Here is a 16,972-nt window from a genome sequence, read left to right on the forward strand (position 1 = left end):
TCTGTTGGCCTTTTACATTGCAACTCATCCTGCTGACTGCAATTTTGCCCCATCAACAGCCTCTCCTCACTACACTTTGCCTGTTTGTAATCCAGCTATCTCATCTTCAGCACGATCACCTGTCTTTCCTACAACTTGCACTGATATTTACACAACTCAAGACACCAGTTGCACCATGCTCAACCTTTTCATTTCCAACTTTGTCAGAGGTATTACCAACACCTGCCTCCACAACCTCTCCACCAAGCGTTCTGGCACTCTGGTTCCCATTACCCGCAAGTCATGCCGCTCTGGAAATTTAAACATACACTTCTGATGGGCTGGGAATGCTACATGTTAGTTTCTAGGCAATGTTCCTTTGGTATGTTGCTCAGAATTTATTTTGCTTTCCTAAGATGGGTCAGGAAGTAAAGACTCACCCTTTATTAAACAGCATTTCATGGCAAGTCCTGGAAAGAAAAATAAAAAGTAAATAAAGTTGTGTTAAGGTTCACACCAACCAATTTTCATGTCTACCTACATTTGCATCAGAAACTGGATGCATGCATTCATTTTCAGGAAAATATTGATTCACTGTTATTGAGTCTCTATAAACAATTCTGGTCCAGATGAAATAGTTCAAATTAATCCAATCCTCACAAAACTTAAAATTTAACACCAAGCAGCAACAAGTAACTTGTAAACTTTTCCTCCTTTCCTGTGATGTTAACCTGAGCACAACCATAGTAAGGGAATTGAAACCGCTTCATTATTGGGACTGCTTTGTTCAATATTCACTGGGCCCAGGCATAGCCTTTTATGGTGATTAACAGTAACCTATGGAAAGTTTGCCATGGGAAGGGGACCTGCATGGTTAGGAAGATGCATTTGATAACTACCATTTAACTTTTAGACATTTAATTTTTAGTAGTTAGCACACTAACAAGGCTATAGGTCATGTGAGCACAACAGACCCCAGCATGGTTCTGAGGGGAGTGTAGTCTTGGCAAAGGCCTTAATTACCTCAATTGGTTCCTCAATTTCTTCACTTGCAGACACCGGTCTGTTCAGATTGACAACATTTCCTCCACAATTACCATCAGCAAAGATGCGTCACAGGTTGTGTGCTTATCCCCCTGCTCTACTTGCTTTTTACTTATGACTGGGAGACTAAACACAGCTCCAATGCCATATTTAAGTTTGCTGATGACACCACTGTCATTCGCCAAATCAAAGGTGGTGACGAATCAGCATACAGGAGTGATATTGAAAATCTGGCTGAATGGTTTATTGTCTACAGGATGAAGAAACTGGAGGCCCATTAACCTGACCCTATCAGGGGATCAAAGATGGAGAGGGTCAGCGCTAATGTTTCAGAGAATCTGTCGATCTCAGTGCCATTACAAAGAAGGCACGGCAGCGCCTCCACTTTCTCAGAAGTTTGCTAAAATTCAGCATGTCATCTAAAACTTTGACAAAATTCTATAGATGCACGGTGGAGAGTATAGTGACTGACTGCATCGTGGCCTGGTACAGTATAGAACACCAATGCTCTTGAATGGAAAAACCTACAAAAAGTAGTGGGTACAGCCCAAATACAAGAAAGTCTGCAGATGCTGGAAGTCCAAAGCAACACACACAAAAAAGACTGGAGGAACTCAGGTCAGGCAGCGTCTGTGGAAAAGAATAAACAGTCGATGCTTTGGGCAGATACCCATCTTTAGGACCCTGGTCATACAGCCCAGTTCATCATGGTGAAGCCCTCCTCACCATTGAGCACAACTGCACTGTTGCAGGAAAGCAGCATCCATCATCAAAGACCCTCACCATCTAGGCCATGCTCTCTTCCCACTGCTGCCATCAGGAAGGAGGTGTCAGCCTCAAGTCCCACACCACCAACTCCAGCAACAGTTATTACCCCTCAGCCATCATGCTCTTGAGCCAAGGGGGAACAACTTAACTCACACGAAAACTGAAGTGATTCCACAACCTATGGACTGACTCACTTTAAGGACTCTACAAAACTTGAGCTCTTGATATTTATTGTTTTTTTTTTCTAATTTGTATTTGCACAGCTTGTTGTCTTTTGCACATTGGTCGTTTGTTTGCCTCTGTAATCTGCAGTTTTTCATTGATTCTATTGTGTTTCTTTCTATTTACTATGAATGCCCTCAAGAAAGTGAATCTCAGGGTAGTATGTGGTGACATACATGTAGCTTGATAATAAATTTACTTTGAATTTTCAGGTATTAGGCACCAGACTAAAGTTGTTAAAAGACAGAAGAGCAGGAAAGTTCTCTCTAAAGTTCCTGATAATACTTAATCCTAAAATGACATTACCCTATCACTGAACATAATTACACTGAGCTTGTGAGAGCTTGCTGTACACAAATTGGCTTTTGCATTAAAATGGACACTACAGAGTCAAAGATAGTGCAATAGCTGTGAATCAGTTTCAGACATACCAATAGATGCAAGAGGCTAAAGAAACAAATTTTTCTAGGTTTTATCTAATTGTACACTGTAAACTCAAATTACCCTTTGAAGTGATATTACTGGCCATTTAATTTATTGTATCTGCACTGCCTTTTTCCATAAACCTAGTAGGAAGTTTACATATACATCTCCAATTCTCCTTTGAAAGTTCCTTCTGCATCCACTTCCATATTTTAGATAGCACATTCCAGAACTTCACTACATTATGTAAAAGAACTCGCATTTTCTTCACATCTCCTCCAAAGCATTCTTTTTTTTTTTTATTTTTTTACCTTGAGGAAGATAACCCCAGCTTCTCCAGTGTCTCCATGGAAATGAAGTTCTTCATTCCTGAAGCTATTCTAATAACTCTCCCCTACATCATTCCTAAACTGCGAAGCCCAGAACTGGACAAAAATCTCCAGCTGAATCTGAACCGGGGGTTTGGCACACTGTCACTCCATTTGAGTGAAATGTTTAAATAATTGGAACTTCCCTACCAGGTTGATGAAGCCATCTAACAGGAAGCTCAACGATGTTAAAGGTTTAAAAACAATAAGCAATTTACAACTTGGTGCTTATCATTATCATAATGGGGAGATTCTTTGCAGGATTGTTGCCCATCAGAATCTGATATTAAGTCAGGGACATACAGCATGAATACAGGCCCTTATGCCCACTGAGTCCAGGCTGGTCACCTAATGCTGACCCTACAATATTCCCTTCTTTTCCCCGCCATACAGTCAACTCAAGATATATGCTAACTCTTCCCTACATAAGACACAATTTACAGTGCCAATTAGTATACCAACCTGCATGACTTTAGGACATGGGAAGAAGCTGGGGTAGCTGCAGAAAATCCACTGGTTCACAAAAAGTACAAACTCCAAAACCAGCATCGGAGGTCAGGATGGAACGCGCATCACTGCAGTCGTGTGGCAGCACAGTTGGAGTTACAATACTACTCATGACAGGAATCCAGGCCAGGCTACAAACTAATGCATAGAATGAAAATTTCTGTTCTCTTGTGGCCAAGCAGAGAGAAATTATGGGCTTGAATTTGTCCAAGTACCAGTATGCCATCCTTTAATGGTGACCATGTATGAGATACTAGGCAGATGATCAGAAACATTAGTAAATGTGGGATTTAAACAGTGGTCCTGAAACCAGAGCTTTATAAACCTAATTCCAGATATTGGGCAAAAATAGCCAAAGCCATGGCCAGTGATAATTAACATCAACACACTATAACTTTTTTGAGCTAGAGGTGAAGGGAAAGGTCCCATAGAGCATGACTCACTTGGACAAATTCAAGTCCATAATTTCTCTCTGCTTGACCACAACAGAACAGAGATTTTCATGCTATGCACTAGTTTGTAGCCTGGCCTGGATTCCTGTCATGAGTAGTGTTGTAACTCCAACTGACGTGATCACCGAGTCTCAAAGATTCAATACATTTCATTCCCAACATACTGCAACAAGATCAATAAGTTGAGAAAAATGGTGAAGACTTTCAACTTTCATTTGCACCACTGAGGTGCCCACCATATAAAGATGCAGCTACATAGGCACATTACAATCAATAACGTCAAGAATTGCAGTGAGAAAATAACACCAGGCAGACGTGGGACAACAGACAGGCAGTATGCTATTTCTTATTTTGCTCTGATGCAAGACAAGGGGACAATTGATTTGTTCTCTCTTAGCCTGCTTAATTTCAAGCTTTCCACTCCAATGACAGATGCTCACGAGTACATGGATCACTATTTAAAGAATACACCATACCAAATGTTATTACTTCACCTGTCAAAGACACAATGTACATTTACATTAACTTAAACTTTGGCAGAGTGCATCAAAATGATTCTAATAATGCTTCTCCTGTACATTCTGCGTCATGTAGGTGGTCACATTACAATAAAATTCCAATAATCTGACTTTGGTGGTGCCATATTGGCAGATTTCCAAGACAACTGAATGTTCTTCCCATTAATGCCTCATCGACATTTAATTTCTTGTTTTACGTCACACCATATTATTATAAATTTTCTAGGAACTGGGGCCCTGCAAGTGAAACCAGAGTGGGATGGAGAGTGCAGGAACCAGAGCTACATGAGTGGACAAGGAACATGGCAAATATCACCTGGAAAGTGGATTATCAGAATAGTGATATTTCATGTTGAAACTGTGCAGAGTGGAGAGGCAAGATCTCCTCTCGGGACAAATACTGCTCATCCCAGAGTTCCTCCAGCAGATTGTTCGTTGTTTCAAATTCCAGCATCTGCAGTCTCCTACATCTTGAGCAGATTAGTTTTACTGTACAATGCAAACAGCCCCTAAGGGAGAACTTAATAGCATACTGTCCCAGCTTACCACTAAACTATTTTAAAACCTTTAGGATCACAATAGTACATGTGCTGCTGATAATACTCTAAGAGTAAACTTTAGCCACCAAAAGAGATGAATTAAGAATGTGCCCATTCATAGCTTAAACTCTTGCTTTGGTGCTATTAGTTCCAATATGTATCTACAGGTCTGAAACTGACTGCTGCAGGAAGACACAGCTCAAGGAAGAAGAATAAAGCACCGGGTCCAAACCTTTAACACACAGTATACTTTTCATTTTCATTTCTTTCAGCCAATTGTCAAGTGTTGACAGATACCCAAGAATGCTTCTAAGGAGGTATACTTCTAGCTGCACTGGATCATCACTGCACTTCATCAATTGCTTTAATGAATAGCTGCAGATCTCACAAGATGCAACAGAATGCACATTTACCCAAGTCACCTGCTTGGTGAAAAGTTAGAATTAAGTTCACCTACTTGTGAAGAAGATGCCCACAGGCAAGGACGTGAGCGCCAATACGAGACGTATGAATGTCCTGTTACAGTAAAAATGAGAGAGTCAGGAGAAATAACTGGTAAAGTGTAGAGACAGAGGGAATTTTAGTTCCCAAGATAGATTCCCTGCCGGGACAGGTGAACCTGTTTCAAAGAAAGCAAGGCTCAGGAAATCAACACAATTTTGTTACCACCATACGAGAGTAACTTCCTGTGGAGTGGAAATCCCCAGCAAGTACCCCTGGACCCAAAGGCTGTATTTTGAGCTGTATATCCAGCACACATTTCATTTGAGTGTGCCAAAGATATGTGAACACAGCTCAATGCAGTGACCTTTTCACTTAGACTCAACTCAGAGTCTGAACCAAAGCCTCTTATTTAATAGTCACGTGCTCTGGCTCCTCCATCATACAATCCTCATGGAAAGGATTAGTAGTGTCGACAACCTACTAAGAATCAATCATTGTTGGAGATCCATGTGTTATTCATGACTCTAGGGCAATGTTTTGTTGTTCACAATAACTTGTGCTTGGTTAGTTTATGATGAAAACTGTTGCCTTCAGAAGGTGGACAAATCTGTAATGTATATGCCTAACACCCAACTGCTCAATTTATCCGTTGTGAACTGGATGAGAGGAATTGGGTGGCTAAGGTTAGGAGCTAGTGGTCAGTTCTGGAATATAGAAATACTTGTAGTCAGCAACAGACCCAGCACCAATTCTATCTACAACAAATGCTTTGATCTTACCTCCATGCATACTGGGCAGTTCTGTCGTGAAACGTTTTCAACACACTGAAAGACATAATACTCAAGTCAGTATTCAAATACCATTAATGATAGCAATGAACAGAAAAGGTTAAACATACCAACAATAAATACACCGATACAACTCCGATGACAACTAACATTATTTTGATTAAAAACCACAGACCACGTTAAGCTAGTGTATTTAGTGAAGTTTTCATGACAGTGGGCATGAAGTAAAATGAGAAAATTGACAAATCAAGTGCAAGAAATGGCTCTGCCTGCAGTGAATGAGAGAAAAAGGGCCAGTATTGGAACTCCAGTGGAATAAATGACTACAAAAGCAATGCTTGATAGAAAGCGAACAATTGAAGGGTGGAGGGTATAGTCCCAAAATTGAGGGTGAAGGGGCCCCAAACTCATTCTCTCTTCTTTTAAGACAGTCCTTCGATCTCATCTTGCTGAGCAAACTGTTAGCTCCCCCGATTAGCTCCTTATGCAATTCTATAATCAAACAACGCATTTGTTATCTGTCACTCCTTCTGCATGTAAAAGCCTCATTTTTTGACCCAGCCTAAACAGAAAATCTAAACAAAATTCTAGATGAAGTGACAAGTCACATTTTCATGACTCAGAACTATTTTCATCCTGATGCTCACAAGAGCAGGGGTATTATTGGTCTTTAATTCTGTTATCACTCTTGAACAGAGCTCTTGTACAAGATGACTCGACTCGACCTCACAATCTACCTTGTCATGATCTTGCACTTTATCATTTAACTGCACTGCACTTTTTCAGTAGTCTTTACACTTTATTCTGTATTGATACCATTTAAAAAAAAATAAATTTAGAAATACAACGTGGAATAGGCCCTTCTGGCCCTTTGAGCCACACTGCCAGCAACCCCCGATTCAACTCTAAGCCTAAACAGTGGACAATTTACAATGACCAATTAACCTACTAACCAGTACATCTTTGGACTGTGAGAGGAAATCAGAGCACATGGAGAGTATCCAGGCATTCCACGGGGAGAACGTACAAACTCCTTACAGAGGATGCTGAGATTGAACTCCAAACTCTAATGCCCCGAGCTGTAATAGCTTGCATTAATCACTATGCCACCATGGCATGCTCACTGAAGCACAGAAGCTACAGGCCAAGTACTAGAAAATGAGATGAATATAGATGGTCAACAGAATTAGGCCATCTGACCCAGAGTCTGCTCTGCCATTCAATCATCGCTGATCCTTTTTCTACCCCTCCTCAGTCCCACTCCCCGGTCTTCTCCCTGTAACGTTTGATGCCGTGTCCAATCAAGAACCTATCAAGCTTTGCCTTAAATACACCCAATGACCTGGCCTCCATAGCTGCATGTGGTAATAAATTCACCACACTCCGGCTAAAGAAATTTCTCCACATCTGTTTTAAATGGATGCCCCTCTATCCTGAGGCTGTGCCCTCTTGTCCTAGACTCCCCCACAATGAGAAACATCCTTTCCACATTTACTCTGTCTAGGCCTTTCAACATTTGAAAAATTTCAATAAGATTCTCCCCCTCATCCTAAATTCCAGCAAGTACAGACCCAGAGTCAAACATTCCTCGGATGATAACCCTTTCATTCCTGGAATCGTCCTTCTGAATTCCCTCTGGACCCTCTCCAATGCCAGCACTACTTTTCTTAGATGAGGAGCTCAAAACTGTTCGCAATACTCAAAGTGAGGCCTCTCCAGTGCCTTATAAAGCCTCAGCATCACATCCCTGCTCTTGTATTCAAGACCTCTTGAAATGAATGTTAACAATGCATTTGCCTTCCTCACCCCCAACTCAACCTGCAAGTTAACCTCTAGTGTGTTCTGCACAAGGACTTCCAAGTCCCTTTGCATCTCAGATTTTTGGATCTTCTCCCCATTTAGAAAATAGTATGTACATTTGTTTCTACTACCAAAGTGCATGATCATGCATTTTCCAACATTGTATGGGGTGTCTAGGGAGGGGTAGCACCTCTGGTGGGGGGGGGGCCTCCCGTGCCCTTTTTAGGACAGTTCGTCCACCTTTGGTTCCCACCTGGCGCTCAGCTCTCACCTGTGGCTCCAAGTAGCTATAACACACGCAGCGACCACACCCTGGTAAACCGTCTCAGCAGACGGGCCAGACCAGGTGAGGGTAGCTGACGGGTCTTCGACCCTCGGTGAGGTAGGGAATCTGTCTATCTCAGCGTGTGAAGTCTGGCCCTGGCAGATTGAGTGGAGGAGACTGATTAATGGTCCAACAGTCAAGAAGGCAGGCCCAGCAGGTGTTGTGGAGCGCTAAGAGCATGACAAGACACTTAGATGTCCTGGTCATCCACTGCAGCAGCAGAGGTCTCCAGCCGTAACGGTTGTCTGTGCCACTGGATCAAGGTCTCATCTGCTGAGAGTGGGATTGCCCCTGTGCAACGGCTGTTTCAAACTCCATCACGCACAGGTTTCTGTTGTGCGATTCATCTCAGTCCAAACTCAACTCGTCAAGCCCTGCGGCGATGGAGGAGTGGCGAAGCGACAGGTGGAAATAACCACCAGCAGTCGTAGTCACAGACCTGCACATAGGCGGCCTTTGAACCCAGTGGTCGTTCGTCTCTGTACCCGGGGCAGCAGAGATGTCCGGCAGCATCCAGGGCGACTGGGCAGCCTTTTTTAGGACAGCACTGCCCACCCTCGCATGAGGGAGGGGGTAAGAAAAGGTCCCTAAACATTGCCTGCACCACAACATCTGGCTAGCTAACTGCAGCTGGCGGATCATCTCCTTAGCAGTCAACATGCATCAAGAAAAACAAATCAAAGAAAGCCCATCTTTGGAGCCTGGAACATCCGCACCCTGCTGCATAGAGACAAGGTGGCAAGGCCTGAAAGACGAACAGCACTCACAGCGGCCGAACTTCGCCGTTATTGCACTGACATCACTGCACTCAGTGAGACCAGGCTTGCAGACGAGTGTTCATTACCGGAAGCAGTGAGTGGATATACGTTCTTTTGGAAAGGGAAACCACAGACTGACGACAGGATCCATGGAGTAGGTTTTGCAATCAAAACTGCTCCGTTGAAGAACATCCCTACTCTACCCACTGGAATAACTGAACGTTTCATTAAGTTCCGCTTTCCTCTCAGCAAGTCCTGCTATATCACCATTGTCAGTGTCTATGCACCAACTCTCATGAGTCCAGACAAAGACAAGGAAAGTTTCTACGAGGACCTGGACCAGATTATTTGGACAATCCCCGCCAGCGACAAATTCGTCACCTTGGGCGACTTCAATGCTAGGGTGAGGACAGACAGCGACAACTGGGATGGCGTCCTTGGGAGACATGGGGTGGGAAAACTAAACAGTAACGGCCTGCTGCTTCTGAGCAAGTGTGCCGAGCACAATCTGTGCATCACTAACACGATGTTCATACTTGCAAACAAATACAAAACAAACTGGATGCATCCCAGGTCCAAACACTGGCACCTACTCGACCATGTTATAGTACGCCAGCGTGACCTTCAAGACGTCACCATCACCCGGGCCGTGCGAGGTGCTGAGTGTTGGACAGATCACAGGCTGGTTTGGTCGGTCCTCAACCTGCACATAGCCGCTTTGCATCGTAAGCAACCAAAGACTGTCAGAGTGTCATTCAACATCGGCAGACTGCAAGACCCAGGTCAAGTCCAACATTTTCAAGATGCACTTAATGAAAAACCCTCCGGCAATTCACCGCTTGTGGGAACCTGGTCCGAAAGGTGGACGCAGTTCAAAGATGTCATCACGCAGACTGCAACAACCGTACTCGGACTGAAAACCCGAGTGCATCAAGACTGGTTTGATGAAAACCACAAGACCATCTCAGTAGCCCTTCGGGCCAAGAACAAGGGCTATGCAGACTGGCAGAATAATCCATCATCTGTCTCAAAGAAAGACAAGTTTAAACACCTGCAGTCCAAAGTACACGCAGAACTGCGAGAAATGCAGGACGAGTGGTGGCAAAGAAAGGCTGAGCAGGTGGAACGCTATGCAGACATACATGCCACCACAGAGTTCTTCAGCACCATAAAGTCAGTTTATGGTCCTTCTAAATCTGGATGCTCCCCCTTGCTGTCATCTGATAGGTCGAGCCTGATCAAAGACCAGGAAGGACTGAAAAACTACTGGGCTGAACACTTTACAAACCTACTCAGTAGGCCGTCCACAGTTGATCCTGATGTCTTACAGCAGATCCCTCAGCAGCCAGTCCTGGACGACCTAGACCTGCCACCCTCTACTGATGAGATCAAGAAAGCGATCTCGCAGATGAACTCAAATAAAGCAACAGGGCAGGATGGCATTCCTGCCGAGATCTACAAAGCATTAGGCGCAAACGCCTTACAGGCGTTCCAAGACACCCTGGAAGACATCTGGATCACAGAGGAGATGCCTGATGACTTCCGTGATGCCCTCATCGTGGCTCTCTACAAAAACAAGGGAATTAAATCAGACAGCGGAAACTACAGGGGTATCTCACTGCTGTCCGTCGCAAGCAAGATTTTTGCCCGCATTCTCCTGAACAGACTTGTCACTGTCTTGGAAAGGAACCTCCTGGAGGCGCAGTGTGGATTTCGGCCAGAATGGAGTACAGTAGACATGATATTTGCTGCGAGGCAAATCCAGGAGAAGTGCATCGAGCAGAACAAGCCTCTTTACTCTGTCCTCATTGACCTGACAAAGGCATTTGACACTGTAAATAGGGAGGCTCTTTGGATCATCCTGAGACGTTACGGATGCCCGAGGAAATTCGTGAAGATGATTCAGTTGCTCCACGACGGAATGACAGGACAGGTCCTTTGCTGTGGTGATACGTCAGCTGCATTTGCCATTTCCAGTGGAGTGAAGCAGGGCTGTGTACTAGCCCCAGTCCTGTTCAATCTGTTCTTCACTTGCATGTTATCATGTGCTGTCCAAGGTCCGAAGGAGGGAGTGTACATCAGGTACCGATTGGATGGCTCTCTCATTGACCTTTCCCGCTTGAACGCACGGACAAAATGTCATTCAAGAAACCCTCTTTGCTGATGACTGTGTGCTCCTGGCATACAAGACAGTGATCTACAGTTGCTGAACAAATTCTCAGCTGCTGCTATGCCCTTTGGCCTATCAGCCTGAACAAGACTGAAGTACTTCACCAACCCGTGCCAAACACCAATCCCATAGATCCAAAAATCACTGCTGATGATGCCCAGCTGACAAATGTAAACAGCTTCAAGTACTTGGGAAGCATCATCTCGAGTGATGGGTCTTTGGACAAAGAAATTGACTCCAGGATCAGCAAGGCCAGCCAGGCTCTGGGGAGGCTGCGTACCAGAGTGCTCAATCAACACAACGTCCACACCTCCACAAAGCTGAAAGTCTACAGAGCCGTGGTCATCCCTTCTCTCCTATATGGATGTGAGACCTGGACTCTGTACCAACGACACATCAAACAACCGGAGAAATTTCACATGCGCGCCCTCCGCTCCATCCTTGGCATTCGTTGGCAAGACCGTGTCTCCAGCCTGGAGGTCTTGGATCACGCGGAGCCCACCAGCATTGAGTCCCTGATCATCAGAGCCCAGATGCGGTGGGTACGACACGCCATCAGAATGGACGACCACCGTATGCCTCGCCAGCTGCTCTATGGTGAACTGGAGACTGGAAAGAGACCTCAAGGTCGTCCACGCAAGCGCTACAAAGACGCTGTGACGGAAACCCTACGCTACTGTGACATCAGCCAAGGGAACTAGACGCTGCGGCTGCTAACAGAACCCGCTGGCGAGCCCTGTGCTACGAAGCCTACACCAGTTTTGAAGACAGGTGCTACCAAAAACTGATGGAAAACCATGAGCGGCGTCACAGAACAGCAGCCACAATTATTACAACAACGGACTTCCAGTGCCCCCATTGTGCTAGACTCTGCGCTTCCAGACTGGGACTGCAGAGCCACCTCCGCGTCCACAGATGAACTGCACAACAGCGTGTCTTCTTCGAATCCGAAGGACTACCAATTAGTATTAATTAATTATTTCATTTGCCACTTCTTTACCCATTCTCCTAATCTGTCTAAGTCCTTCTGCAGCCTACATATTTCCTCAATACTATCTGCCCCTCCACCAATCTATCTTATCGAACTTGGCAACAAAGCCATTTATTCTATCATCTAAATCATTGATATACAGCACAAAAAGAAGCGGTCCCAACACTGACCCTGACAAGGGAGTGCAAAGAGTCTACTTCTGTGTGTACATGGTTCGAAACAGGCTAATCAGTCTAAATGATTTTATATTTACCCTCTAAGAGTCCCAACTTAATCCCATCACTACTTTTCTTCTGTATAGGCTGGTGACCTATTTAAATCCCAACTTTACAATAAACTTTGCTTTCAAGCAAATTCTTTGTATTTTCATATAAAACAGAAGGTTTTTATTTTGTCTTTTCACCAAATGGAGCTTTGGTGGCATCTCGAGGCCAGGTGCTGCAAGTTTCCACCCTACATGATCGGGAACTCTTGAAAACTCCAGGAATCTGCATCTCTCTACTCAGAAAGGTAAAAGGACAAGAGATACATTGAGGACCAATGAACCCTTAAACCTGGTCTCACTAACCTTGTGGTTCCCACGGAGATGAGTAGCTAGACACAAGTTACACTTCACACAGTGGAAAAAATCATCCTTTGGCCCAATCCTGTAACGAAAAGCGAAAGGCTAAAATAGCATAAAGTCTAGAGGTATGCATTCTGACTAATCCATTGCAAATGGTGTGCCACATTCATATGAGATGATACAGTAACTTACAGGTAGAGGAAGGTATCCAAAGTAGTAGTATAAAGATAGCAGGGCTTCCCAGAGACCTGGAGCCAACATTCATCCCAACGAAGATGATTAAGATCTGATATGATCATTAAACTCCCACGGCCAACATAACCTTGTGCTCAAATTTGATGCTGATTTTTTTCATTGCAGAAGTGATTCATAAAAGTGCACAGAAAAAAAAAATCACCCAAATATTCCTTTCCACAGCTCAACCAATACAAGCAACTCATGTACAGGTTTAGTTTGAAAATTGCTGTAGTAGTGACATCAATGTCACCTTTTGCTCTTCTTTGAGAGAACTATACAAGTCACATATAATTAATGGCAACTTAATTCAAGTGGAAGTCAGAAATAATACCCCAATAGCTGCGTATGATGTCATTAGGAATCAAAGTGTTTACAAGCAACCTCATAAGGAAATGGAAACCATGTGTAATGCCCTGGGTGAGATTTCTACTGTCATACTCTGTGGGAGGAGGATATGGCAGTGCAACGCAGCGCATGCGGCCGTTCCGAATGAATATCGATATGTGTAACTAGGGGGCCGTGCATCAATCTGGATTTGATGGGACAGCCGTGAAAGCGCAGAGGAACATCTGGAGCAACTTCTGAAATGCCTCCTTCGCTGCCGCTGCTACTGTGCGATCGAGAATCTCTGGAGATGTAGGCCCCAAATCCCCGGCTTTGCGCATCGCCTGTTGCCAGGGCCGGGGTCGAAATGCTCGGCAGAGATGGTGCTTGGAGTCTTTCGGACAGACTTGGAGTCGGACTGTGGTCGGATGCTTCCGGGATGCTGCATCGGCAAGTTGGCAGTGCTGGGGGTTTACCGTCTGCATGAGATGATGGGACTTTTGAGAGACCCTGAGACTTTTACTGTGCCATGGTCTGTTCTTATCAAATTACAGTACTGCTTTGCACTGTTGTAACTATATGTTATAATTATGTGGTTTTTGTTAGTTTTTACGTCAGTTTGTCATGTGTTTTCGTGATATTCTGGGAAAACATTTTTATCATTTCTTAATGCATGCATTACTAAATGACAATAAAAGGGGATTGTGTGTCCTCATAATCATAATAATAATATTTTTATTTTAGCAGTTTTCTGTAAAAGTAGTGTCTCCTGCTAGTAAGAACACTTTGGCTTCAGCTAAAGGTAAGGAGCCATGTTGTCCAACTTAGGAATGTGGTGTCAGCCAATCAGGATTGTCTTGGTACGTGTAACTTTCTGCCCAGTGGAACATCTGGAAGTGCTGGGCGGAAGGAGATTTCTGAGGGACAGTAGTTTGGTTTGGGGTCTTTTGGCAGGAGCTGCGGAGAGGAGCACAAGGGAAGATGTCACAGAATGCCATTCAAAGGAGAAACCCCGTTGTAAGAAGTGCTTTGTGCAGATGAATGGTTCCAAGGAGGAAAAGTCAGTACTCCTGAGTTAACCATTTCATTTGAGATGGTCCTTAAGGGAAGTATGAACTATGGCTGGTATCCTTCATACAGAATGTGGGTTCAGCGCAAGAGTAAAGCATTACACCCAACTATTCCAGAAACAAGCTCCAATGTTTATGTGCACATTTAGACTGGTTTAGCTGCAATGCGCCCTTTTTCTATGCAACAGTTTGTTGAAGTTGAAAATTTGGTAAATATATTTCCTTCGTAATTTTATGATCTGTTAATTTTCCGGTGAATGATAACTTTACATGGAGCAGTATTTACACAGCATTCGCTACAACCCATGTTCCTTAATTGGAACATCCTACCTTCCCTGTTTGGTTGAACCCCAAATTATACTGACGCTAGATGTATAATGTTCATGAAAAGTGGCCTTCTCGCTGCTGAGTCACGTGGCTGTTAGCAGAGTTAGCTAACGAACCAAGTTTGTATATTGTTACATACCTTGTGGGTATCTTATGACTGTCTTATGACCATGATGTAATTGAGTGTCTTGTGAGCATGATGTAATGGTCTTCTGATGGTGGGGCGATGTAATTTTCCCGCCAGTGTGAGGTCACTTGATGACATGTTCCTAACAGGTATATAAGGGGAAACCCCTTTTGTCACGCAGTTTAGTTTGTTGTTTAATTTGTCAGTTACTCCGTTATGCTGCGTATTCGTCTCATGACGTAGTTTCGTTTTAAAGTGGAGTTTTACTTTCTATTGTAAGGTAAAATCATTGTGCCGGCAGTTTCGCCAATCGCTGACAGTTTTGTTTGGGGTACCTTTGATTTACTTTTACAGTCTAGTATTGAAGAGTGAAGACCCTACCACAGTACGGGAATCTGAAGGATTGAGTAAAGCTGGTGTCGTTCGGCGGTTTCATAAAGGTTCGACCTTATTTAATCTTCGTTCAGAAATAGTGCCCTACATCTGAGATAACCCCTGCAAGATCAGGAAGGTTTGTGCAGTGTTCACCATCCAGGAAAAAGATCAGTTCCTTTAAGCCATTTTATTTCCTTCGTTGTGAATCGTTTGGACGGGATCAGCAGTAACGTCACCTCTTCGAAGAAATCAGTTTCCAGAGAAGTCTCTCCTTATAGACTGTATAAATCACTTGGACTTTCGAATTTACCACTTTAAGAACTGTTCCAGAGTTGCCGTATAGCAGTTAACTTCCAGTTAACTTAGTCGTTTGAATACTTTTCACTATTGTTGAGCAGAGTTTAATAAACGTTTATGTTTGTTTATAAAACCTGACTCAATTCTACATTCATTGTTGCTGATGATGTAACAATAACAAGCCGGTATCAGGATTGCACATGAATGAAGGGAAAGGTTATTTAGTCCAATACTTCCACCTCTGGCAAAGACCAACATAATCTGTTCTGTCTTAGACACAAAAATCAGGGCAAAATATACCAATACACCCTGACCCTCAAAACTGATTATTTATCCAATTTCATTTTTAAAGTAGCCCATTGCCTTCCACAGGTAACACACTCCATGATCAGGGGAGTAGAGAAAGAAAGTATCCCAGAAAGGGTTTTGCTATCACAATGTGCATAGAGTTTACAGCATGGAAACATGATCTTCGATCCACCTTGTCCATGCCAACCAAATTGCCTACCTCAGCTAGTCCCATTAGCCTGTGTTTGATCCCTATCATTTGTTCTCTGTCACCTCTAAAAGCACAATCCAGATGGCATTGACCAATTCTTTAAATCCAGACGTGAGAGCATGGAGGAACATCTGGTGAAACTTCTGAAATGCCTGCTTCGCTGCCGCTGCTACTGTGTGATCCAAAATCTCTGGAGGGGAAGGCCCCAAATCCTCGGCTTTGCCTGTTGTTTAACGGCCAGGGCCGGGGTCAAAGCGCTCAACAGAGAGGGTGCTCGGTGTTGAAGGCTTGAAGCTTTCGGACAGACTCAGAGTCGGGTGCTTCCAGGATGCTGTATCGGCAAGTTTGCGGCGCTGGAAGCTCATGGCAGGGAGAGTTTCTTCCTTCTACCGTCTGCGTGAGATGCTGGGGCTATCGGGACTTTGAGACTTTTTTTTAAACCATGCCCATGGTCTGCTCTTATCAAATTACGGTATTGCTTTGCACTGTTGTAACTATATGTTATAATTATGTGATTTTTGTCAGTTTTAGTCTTGGTCTGTCTTGTGTTTCTGTGATATCATACCGGAGGAACATTGTATCATTTCTTAATGCATGCATTTCTAAATGACAATAAACAAGGACTGAGTGTCCTAATAATCTAAAAAATCCTTAATTGCCTTAACATTTCTTAACATACAAGAACATATTTTAAGAAATACTATATTTCTTAGCATTTTTTTTTAATCAGCACATTTGGCCCATCATACCTATGCCAGGTCTCTGAAGGAGCTCTCCACTCATTCCTTCCTCTTCAATCTCTCTTCCCAGAACTGCAATTTCTTCAGTTTCTCCAATCCCCTTGTGAAGGTCTCTACTGATCCGTATAGACTTTCTTTCAAGCTTTGGATTATCTCACTTATGTGGCTCAGTACCAAATTTTCTTTTGAGAAATCTTGTATTGCTTTACATCAGAATAGCTTACATCAATATAGCCCTTTTTTCCCCATCTGTTTCAATCTCATTTTACACTGTTCTTTCTGGATCATAAACAACAAAATGTGTTTAAAAATATT

The 16,972-nt window shown here is 43.6% G+C and overlaps 1 protein-coding gene across 1 annotated transcript in view; it reads right to left on the reverse strand.

The window, feature by feature from the left end:
• The window catches only part of rchy1 (ring finger and CHY zinc finger domain containing 1), a 34,524-nt gene that overhangs the window by 8,210 nt on the left and 9,342 nt on the right, over window positions 1–16,972 (reverse strand). Inside the window, exons 4-7 of the mRNA XM_072256518.1 lie at window positions 12,665–12,743; window positions 6,044–6,088; window positions 5,278–5,336; window positions 420–449 (exon numbers count right to left, since the gene is read on the reverse strand). Of these exons, the coding sequence (XP_072112619.1) occupies window positions 420–449; window positions 5,278–5,336; window positions 6,044–6,088; window positions 12,665–12,743 (213 nt within the window). The remainder of the gene's footprint in view (window positions 1–419; window positions 450–5,277; window positions 5,337–6,043; window positions 6,089–12,664; window positions 12,744–16,972) is intronic.

This window comes from Mobula birostris, chromosome 4, assembly GCF_030028105.1.
Source record: "Mobula birostris isolate sMobBir1 chromosome 4, sMobBir1.hap1, whole genome shotgun sequence".
Taxonomy (NCBI): Eukaryota; Metazoa; Chordata; class Chondrichthyes; order Myliobatiformes; family Myliobatidae; genus Mobula; species Mobula birostris.